Genomic DNA, 10,561 nt, shown 5'->3' on the forward strand with positions numbered 1-10,561 from the left:
AATTTATCAGTAATACTAAGCAGGTAAAAAAGCTTTCCTATGACAACATAATCTTAGAAATTGATCCCTTTTCAAAACATGAATAATTCATTAGTGTCACCATCCTAAAATTTATTTTCCCTTAAGTTTTCCTTAAATATCACTTTTTAAAATAAGATTGATTTATTTATTTTAGAGAACACAAGCAGGGCCAATGGGCAGAGGGAGAGGAAGAAAGGAAATCTCAAGCAGGCCCCAGGCCCAGTGCTCAGGCCAACATGGGTCTCAATCTCACAACACTGAGATCATGACCTGAGCAAAAATCAAGAGTCAGATGCTTAACCAACAGAGCCACCCAGGCACTTCTGAGGTCATCATCTCAGGGTCACGGGATCAGGCCCCTCATCAGGCTCTGCACTGGGCATAGAGCCTGCTTTGAGATTCCTTCTCTCCATTTCCTTCTGCCCCTCACCTCCAATCCCTCTCTAAAATAAAAAATAAATAAATAAAAATAATTATGAGAATAAAAACATATCAAAGAACTTCAGTTCCCAGCAATATATTTAAAGATATCCTGGAATGATCCTGCATAAAATATCTAGAAAATACAATATAAATTTTTAAATTAATGGCTCAGCTTGTATGGATATTCTGAGTCTAGAACAAAATGTGAGTATTAATCCAGAGAAGTAAATGAGCAATGAAGCTGCTGGCTGCTGCCTTGGACAACCTACAGAGTATTGGGTCAAACAGCCACCTGTACAGAGGGGAGAGACAGATCAGAGTTCTACATGTAAAACTGACACCAATGAAGGCTAAATTCAAAACAAAGGCAAACTAGAAGGGGAAGGCAAAAAACTCAACTCCAGAGAACAGTCAGTGATGAAACTTGTCCGTTGACTTTGGATAGGGGAATGTAAGGGGAGAATAGCCTTCCCTGCAAATTCATATTTTCAGGCTGGTCATCACATAACTTTGAGTACTGCAAAGCAGTAAGAATCATTAAGCTGAAAATTCTTTTTTTTTTTTTTTTTAAAGATTTTATTTATTTATTTGACAGAGAGATATCACAAGTAGGCAGGAAAAGGGGGAAGCAGGCTTCCCACTGAGCAGAGAGCCCGATGTGGGGCTCAATCCCAGGACCCCAAGACCATGACCCGAGCTGAAGGCAGAGGCCAACCCACTGAGCCACCCAGGTACCCTATAAGCTGAAAATTCTAATTTAAGGTTGGGTACCTGGCTGGCTCATTTGGTAGAGCAAGAGACTCTTGATCTTGGGGTTGTGAATTCAAGTTCCATATTGGGCACAGAGCTTACTTAAAAAAATTTTAAATAAATAAATAAATAAATAATATATTCCAAGGTTGACAGGACCACCAAATGCCTGGAAAGCAACAGCAATTCTTCTCTGGAGGAACACAACCCGGGCTTCAAAGTAATTCCCACAAAATTCCAAAAAAAATCTAAGTCCTTAACACAAAAATCCAAAAGAAACAAACAAGGAAAAATAAATTTCTCCAGAAGTAAAGTTCTCCAACATTATTTGCCGAGTATCTTTCCTTTACCATTTGTCAAATAGTCTATAACATAAACCTTAAACTTGGCAACTAGAACCACTGCCAAAGCTGAAAAAGTGTTAAGGCAAATTTGCTTTTTTTTATATTGTGTTATTCACTTTATTGGGGTTGTATAAAACTGAGTCTATTTGTATATAACTGTATACATTTTGTACTTATTAACACAAAAATATAGAACACAGAGGGAAGGGATGGGGTGGCTGGGTTATGGACATTGGGGAGGGTATGTACTGTGGTGAGTGCTATGAATTGTGTAAGACTGAGGATTCACAGACCTGTATCCCTGAAGCAAATAATACATTATATGTTAACTTAAAAAAAAAAACACATACATATATATATATATATATATATAGAACGCTTCGTGAATTTGCCAGTGGTCCCCGTGCAGGGGCCATGTTAATTTTCTTTGTCTCATTCCAAATTTTAGCATATGTGCTGCTGAAACAAGCATAAGTTTCTTTAACTTAGGTTGACAAAACTAATGCTGCTTCATGCTTTGCTTTACATATCAATAAACGTGTACAAGGTGAAGATTTGCTTTGCCTAGACAGCTTACTGGCATGTAAAGGCATGTGGTATAGAATAAACATTACTGACATGGGAACCAGGATCTGGGAGTTTTAATCCCAGATCTACCACTTACTTGCTGTGAGACTTGAATGATCCCCTTCAGCTACAAAACTCAATGATGTTTACCTGCAAAAGTTAAGTACCTTTGCTATTAAGAGCAAATGATTAGTTTTCATAAGGCTTATTTCCCACAAAATTTCTATGTAACTGAGAATGTGCATTTAGGAATTTCTAGCTATCTCTATGTGAAATAGCTTTTATTCTTTTTCTTTCTCTCCACTTCTTGATTTTAGTCCCCGAATATCTTCCTTAACCAACTTTAACTTCAGAATGCCTTAGAGGACAAAATAGCCTCTGAAAGGATAAAGGCAAAGAAAACAATGCTTCTTCTATTCACAAATCATTTTTATTGATTATAGAAAATAAAAGATGAAATAATTTTATTAAAATTTACTAATGAGGGACGCCTGGGTGGCTCAGTTGGTTAAGCGGCTGCCTTTGGCTCAGGTCATGATCCCAGCGTCCTAGGATCGAGTCCCATATCGGGCTCTCTGCTGAGCAGGGAGCCTCCTTCTCCCTCTGCCTCTGCCTCTGCCTGCCACTCTGTCTGCCTGTGCTCACTCTCTCTGACAAATAAATAAATAAAATCTTTAAAAAAAAATTTACTAATGAAATGGTAGGAAGAAAGGTTTCAAACCATAAAGTGAGTAACAAGAAAATTGTTCTAATCAAAGAAGGACTATGGGTGAAAGTGGACAGTTATTAAACTAAAATCATCATAAACTAAAAAAATATAAATAGAAAATATTAAAGGATTAGATGTAATAAATTTTTAAAAATTAAATAATAAATTGTAGATGTAACAAATGTAAGATGTAACAAATTTAAAAAATTAAATATAAACTTAAAATTAAATATAAAAATTTTAAATATCTAAAAGCCAGTATATTCAACATTAAAAACCAAAGTCTATATTACAAATTAAAATTACTCAGAGGTACTTTACCTGACGAAATATCTCTGTGACAAAGTTGACATTACTTCTTTTAGAAGAAAAAACTCTGCGAACTATTTCAATGTCTGTGAGATGTTCCTCATCAATACTGCAGAGACTGGATGAGCTAGGTTCTCGCTCTGTGAGAGTGCTTGTATTGGAATGAGACTGTTCTGGTTCTGTAGCTCTATCTGCTTTATCAGCATTATCATTTTTGTTTTCTTCTCGGGATACCAAACTAGCAGCTGCTCTCTAAAATAAAAACAAAAGGGGGAGAATATCAGAATCATTCAACTTGGTATTTTGCTAACAGCATTCCACAAATAAACCACTGTTTAAAATTGGGCATAGATTTCATTTAGACTCCATTCTAAATAATTAAGTAGCAATGCAAATAACTCAACATCTAAGTAATATAGTGATACTCACTAATCATCTATCCATCTCTAATTTGACTTTAGAATGTTTGCAGTACAAACAAGTTACAAAAAACACAAAGGAATTGAAGAAAAATTATGACAGAAGTAGAAAGGAATTCAAAAGAAAATATAAGAAAACAAAAATGGGGCACTTGGCTGGCTCAGTCAGTACAGAATGTGACTCTTGATCTTGGGGTTTTAAGTTTGAGCCCACATTGAGTACATTCATTACTTAAAATCTTAAAAGAAAAAAAAAGAAGAAAGAAAGCTCAAGAGAACACTCTATATTCTCATAACTTAAAAGAATTTCACCATGACTGAAGATGAATAACCTTAGGAGTAAAGTAAAAGTCTTAAAGTTGGTGATGAGAAAATTACTACCATGGTATGATGGTAGTAGCACTAGTCCATGGTAAGGCAAATTATTTATAGTAAGCTACTTAATTTTTTATCTCAGTTCTGTCATCTATAAAACAAAGGGTTTAAGTAAATTATTTCAAATATGCCTTCCCAATCAAAAACTGTGGTTTTAGTGCATTAAGTTCTAGGATCATGAAAAATAGTCCCACACGAGAGTTTCCACACTTAGTGATTATTTGCAGAGACCTTGGAACAAAGTTTTAGGGAAAACATACCCAGAGTTGGCTAAAGATAAATAAAAGATTAAGGGGAATATAAAGTTTAATTTCCTGAACACTAATCAACTAAACAGACACTTTACACCCCCACTTAATTTGTAAAAGATCTAAGAAGTCATAACAAAAACATAGTTTAAGATTTTTTTTAAAGATTTTTATTTATTTATTTGACAGAGATCACAAGTAGGCAGAGAGGCAAGCAGAGAGAGAGGAAGGGAAGCAGGCTCCCTGCTGAGCAGAGAGCCCAATGTGGGGCTCAATCCCAGGCCCCTGGGATCACGACCTGAGCCAAAGGCAGAGTCTTTAACCCACTGAGCCACCCAGGTGCCCCACAGTTTAAGATTTTTAAAACTAAAGAAAGTCTGAGAAAAGGAAAATAAAAATTATTCAAAAAATAGTGTAATAGAGATAACTTCAGAAAAAAAACACATGTTCATAAAAAAATGTGTGAAAAAGAGGGAAACTATTTAATAAAAAATACCAAAAGTTTAAATATTAGTCCCTCCACTGTAGAGCTATATAATTTTACATCACATTTCTAGACCCAGTGCCCTTGATGAAAAAAGGGAAAACAAAATGGGGACAAGACTTTTTTTTAGGATTTTATTTTTAAGTAATCTCTACACCCAGCATGGGGTTTGAACCCACAACCCCAAAATCAAGAGTTGCATGCTCCACCAACTGAGCCAGCCAGGCGCCCTGAGAAATAAGACATTAAATCAGTATTCTATGAATGTTCAGAAATCAAAAAAGAACTCTGAAGGTTCTACAACCATTTGATTACTAATCATTTCCAACTGCAAGAATTTGTGTGTACAATTCAGAATATTTTTAGTACTGCGTAATTAATATAAAATACAGTAATAAATTAGAAGGCAAGACTCATTCATGACTAGAATTAAATTCTGTATCTTCCAAGATTTTTTCATTAAGAAGACTACTATAATAATTGTTAAAATTTGGATTTATAAAATACATTTACACAAAGAAAATATCACCATCATTTGTTTTAAATTTGTTCTACATCTAAGGCAACTGAAATCCATAGACACATCTCTTAAGCCATTCCTAACTTAACAAGTTTTCCCTTTGTGGTATATTACCTGAATATTCTTTGGCAAGACTTCACCTTCCATCCCAGGAATATGAGGTCCTGTATGTGGCTTTGGCTCAAGCCAGAAAGAAACCAGCCAACGAATAACAATAACACGAGCCTTAATGAAAGGTTCTTTTGTACAGTAGATTGCTTCATTGGTTTCAGCATCCTTCTTTATCATAACATAATGTGGCTTTGGTCTCACCTGTGGGATATCTACAGGAATATAAAAGGAAAACAAAAACCAAAATAAGAAAAGAATTATGTTTAGATAAATCCATACTTTCAAACATTTTTGAAAACACTTTTGATGATACCCTTGTTTTAAAAGTAGATTTTAAAAGACATTTTAAAATAATTTGCTAAATATTAGCATGCAATCTAGAAGAGTGAACCATATATTGCTGACATATGGAAACATGTCTTTTTGCAAAATATCACTAAAGGGCTCAGTGAATCCTGTCTAAGTACAGAGAAGCTTCCAGAGCCATTTAAAATTAATGAGAACTCACTTCAATTAACCTAAGACTAAGACACAAATTCTGAATACAAAGTATGAGAATTTTTCCTTGATTTTTATAGCAAAACTATTTTTAAAGCAAATACTGTTCTCGATGACAAAGATCTGCTACTCTAAGTCCTTTCTACAAGACTTAATGGTTAGGCCTAAACCTATTAGCTGCCTAAACTTGGCAAAGCTTAAAATAGGAACATCCTTCTGGAAAACGCACACACACAAAACCCGAGCCATTCAATATACAGACTACAGTCAGTGATTTCTATATATGGAAGAGGTCTGCTTCTAAACCAAGATTTGTCAGAAAAGCTCTAGTTTCAAGGCTCAGTCATTTTGGCGCAGCCACTAAATACTGGACAAGAGATCATCAAAATATATGACAATGTTATTATTCATACAGAACCTGAATAAGACATACTAAATTGAACCCTTGGAGGACCTTAAAAAAATTTATAATATAGTTTAAGGATCATACCAAATAGCAGAAGTTTAATTGATAATATCAAAGATTTCTGGTGGGTTAACTTTTCCTATCAGTGAGATCCAGAGAAGATATTTAAAAAAAAAAATCTCTTCACTCTCAGTGAAGCTTTCCTATTAATACAATTCCACTTTCTCTATGAATCAAGGCATAGTATCTTTAAACAATCAATACAAAATATTAAATGTTATCAGTTTTCCACAGGTAACAAATGTCAACTTTACATTGAGGTATTATATTTTATTTTTACATGTGATCTTTTAGAAAATTCCACAGACTACCTACCAAGTACAGGATGATATAAACTATTCTCCTTGCAGATGTTTGGGAAAATATAAGGCAAGTAATATTTCTTAAAATGTGAAAACAAAAATGAAAATCCCCTCTCTTGATTTTCTTTGTTCTTCCATTCTAAACTTTTTACCTAAAAATAAAAAATACAATCAGAATCATTCCATGAGACAGAAACAATTATTAGCCTTCATAAACAAGGTTGTAAAAAGTTAGTTAAGTGATACAGTAATCTATTATACTCTAAAGATATACAGCTAGATATATATAAAGGGCAAATTGTAAAAACTGGTATAATGCCATTGAAGGCTGACAAAGATCTAAATGTTCATCTTCTGTGGAGGAGTCTAGTAGATTCCAGTTGAAACCGAAGAGGTGACTAGATGAACAAACTGTGGAGCATCACACTATGGAATACTACTCAGCAAAGTAAAAGAACCAACTGCTGATACTTGCACGATGTGGGTGAGTCCCACCTGCGTTACAATGAGAAAACAAGACCGAAATGACAGAATACAGATAGTAAGTGATGGAGTGGGATTCAGGACACAGATGGGTACCCAGCAGTTGGGCTACAGCATCCCATCTTCACCCGTGGCTCTCAGCAGCCTCCACTGGCCAGTACCAGCACTGGGACTGTGACATAGCTTCATAAACATACTCGTGTAGTAATGAAGCTTCAGTGAACTGTTATATGGAATTGCAAACTCGGCCAAATTAGTTCCAGAGGTCACATAATGAGACATTTCATCATAATAGCAAATGGCATATGATAATTGACATGAGGAGGTAGAAATGTTTCTACATAGATCATAAAATGCAGGAACTCTTCAAAGATGTTTCTGTGTATGGAACTTTCTCAACTAATGAGAGGAAGCTTTCTCAGGCTATTGTATTACCACTCGCCTCCCTCTCTTACTTTGTTCAACAGACATATAGCTGGCTGCTGCCCTGTATAAACCTCAATGTTTGGCTATGTGAAGAAAACAGAGATGAACCAGAATATGAACGAGGCTGCAAGGAGTTTAAAATGCGCTCAAGGAAAGATAACAGACAAATTGCAGGTGATCTGTAACAGAAGGTAATGAACACACTTGCCTAATGATAGAAAAAAAAAATACAGTGCTTTTAGATTCATAGGAGGACATGAGAAATTTCTACCTGCTAGAGGCCTAAAGAAGGCCATTTCCTGGCTTATCCTCAAGCAGGAGAATTCAGAAATGTTCTGATTAAAATATACTATATTTTTCTGCAGCCTCCCCGACCTTCTGCATCTTCTGTTACTCTGTGTTGGACACTGGAGAGAGATGGAGGGGTGAAGAGTGAATGTGCTGAATACGGATATAGAGATGGATCGCATGGAATTGAGAAAGGTGGTTTTTGGTCAACAAGATGTAAAGGGACTAGCTTTGAATAAATGGCTATCTAAGGAAACTTGAAAAAGAAAATCTAGGTGAATGATATTGCATGTTGAGGCTTGTGTATTGATTTCTCTGATCCAAATAGAGGAGACGTAATAGAGAACCTCTTCAGTGTGAGAAGTTTTAGAGACCCTTGAAGAGTCAGATTAATGTTCTGTTTCATATACTTTCCAATATACTCTCATATACTCTCTTCATATACTCTTCATATGACCTCTCTTACTTCCGTTTTTGAAAATTCAGCCTATCTCTTCAATGCTAATTGAAGGAAGAGAAGGAAGGTTTTTTCCTGGGTCAGGAAAGAAATGTATCCTAAGTCGCCCTTGTGCTTATTTGTCAGACTGGGGAGGCCCTCACGTTTAGATTCCCCTACACACACCCCTCCATCCTGTATGCTTCCTAGACAATTGGAAGCATAGAGGGTTGGTGAAAGAGACCAAAACCAAAAACAAACAAACAAACAAACTTGTTTAATGCCATGCAAATGCATTATATGTATTGTATTTCAAAAATGTTAGAAGATAAAACGTGCTCTGAAAATTTTCAAAGTTGACCTAGATGTGGCTCTACTAATGACAAAGATATTAACGTCCTTTCCCCCTTTGCCCTTTCCTGAATAATTCAGCCTTAAAATCATACAAAACAAGGGGCGTCTGGGTGGCTCAGTGGGTTAAGCCTCTGCCTTCGGCTCAGGTTGTGATCTTGGGGTCCTGGGATTGAGTGCTGCATTAGGCTCTCTGCTTAGCGGGAAGCCTGCTCCCCCCCCCCCCCCCCCCCCCCCCCCCCCCCCCCACCCCCCTCAAAAAAAAAAAAAAAAAACCTCAAAAAAAAAAAAAAAAAAGTCATACAAAACAGGCATATGGGAGTCGATGTGGGATAAAGAGTAAAAGAAGTGGCAGTCAAGTGTAGGTGATTAGAGCCTGACCACAAAATGCAGCGCACCCATGAAAGGGATGTAGCAAAGGCAGCAGCCCAATGGAGACTTGAAGACTGAGAAGGATGAGGAAAGTGTCCATGATGTGAGGGGGTGGAGAATAAGAGGGAAAGAGCAGTAAAATATAGGGTGTGAGAATTTCAGTAGGGTGAGGAAGATATCTAAGTAGGGAGATGGCAAAGACCCAGAGTAGGCTTCAATGAGATACCACTATACATTATTCATTGCTTTTTAAAGATTTTATTTATTTATTTTATTTGAGAGAGAGAGAGCATGCACATGAGCAGGGAAGAGAGGAAAAAGCTGGTACCCTGCAAGCAGGGAGCCCAACATGGGGCTCTATCCCAGGAACATGACCTGAGCCAAAGGCAGAGGCTTAACCAACTGAGCCACCCGGGTGCTCCTACATTATTCACTTTAGAATAACTAAAATTACATACTGACCATACCAGCTGTTGGTGAGGATGTGAAGTAAATTTTAAGTTTCATAGATTGCTGGTGGAATGTAAAAAAACCATTTGGAAAACAGCTGCGCCATGCCTTAACAAGTTAATATATACCTACTCTACAACCCAGCCATTCCACTAGTAGGTATTTACGCACGAGAAAAAACTTTATGTCCACATGAGGACTAGTTTATCAATATTCATAGCCATTTTATTTGTAATAGCCAGAATGAAAGCAACTCATATCACCATGAACAGGTGACTGGATAACAAAGCGTGTTATATCCATACAATGAAAAGCTACTCAGCAATAAAAAGAACCCAACTATTGAAACATAACAATATGGATAATTTTCAAAAAAATTATGATAGAGAAAAGAAGCCAGACCCCCCAGAAAAGTATGTACCATATGATTCCATTTATATGGAAATATGGAAAATGTAAACTCTGGTGACATGTTATCAGATCAGTAGTCACCTGGGAATCAGGCAGTGGTTAGGAGTAGAAAAAGATGTATTACAAAGGCATGTGAGAACTTTTAGGAGCAATATCGTCGTTATCTTGATAATAGTGATGGCTGCATGGCTGTACACATGTAATAAATTTCATCAAAATATATATTTCAAATATTGCAGTTTAGTATATGTCAATTACACCTCAACAAACCAGCAAAACAAATTTTAAAAATCTATACAAGGTACAAAAGTTGTTTTTTAAAAAAGAAAAACTGTAATGATAATGATAGTAACAACTACTACCCACAGAACACTTTGTGGCATGCACTTTTTTCTTCTAGTACTTTGCACTAGTTATCCAACCATCAAACACCAAAATAGGGTAGGTATTATTTTTATGTCAGTAAGATGGAGAATCAGATTTAAACCTTGCAATCTTAGTTTCTGAGGCATAGGGAACTTTTGTGTTTGGAATAGTTATAAGAAATGGGTATATTGCCCTATGACCCAGCAATTGCACTACTGGGTATTTACCCTAAAGATACAAATGTAGTGATCCGAAGGGGCACGTGCACCCGAATGTTTATAGCAGCAATGTCTACAATAGCCAAACTATGGAAAGAACCTAGATGTCCATCAACAGATGAATGGATCAAGAAGATGTGGTATATATACACAATGGAATACTATGCAGCCATTTCTTTTGATGGCTGCATAGTATTCCATTGTGTATATATAC

General features: G+C 36.2%; 1 protein-coding gene and 1 non-coding gene across 7 annotated transcripts in view; both read right to left on the minus strand.

Annotated features, from left to right (window-relative positions):
• The window catches only part of RALGAPA1 (Ral GTPase activating protein catalytic subunit alpha 1), a 246,928-nt gene that overhangs the window by 188,053 nt on the left and 48,314 nt on the right, over positions 1–10,561 (minus strand). For all 6 annotated transcript variants that reach the window (XM_059373090.1, XM_059373085.1, XM_059373089.1 and 3 more), the window contains exons 8-10: positions 6,560–6,698; positions 5,284–5,492; positions 3,136–3,375 (exon numbers count right to left, since the gene is read on the minus strand). In XM_059373090.1, the coding sequence (XP_059229073.1) occupies positions 3,136–3,375; positions 5,284–5,492; positions 6,560–6,698 (588 nt within the window). The remainder of the gene's footprint in view (positions 1–3,135; positions 3,376–5,283; positions 5,493–6,559; positions 6,699–10,561) is intronic.
• On the minus strand, positions 1,903–2,010 carry LOC132000440 (U6 spliceosomal RNA). The gene has a single exon (XR_009399311.1). It is a non-coding gene; the product is annotated as a U6 spliceosomal RNA (small nuclear RNA).

Source organism: Mustela nigripes, chromosome 13 (genome assembly GCF_022355385.1).
Source record: "Mustela nigripes isolate SB6536 chromosome 13, MUSNIG.SB6536, whole genome shotgun sequence".
Taxonomy (NCBI): domain Eukaryota; kingdom Metazoa; phylum Chordata; class Mammalia; order Carnivora; family Mustelidae; genus Mustela; species Mustela nigripes.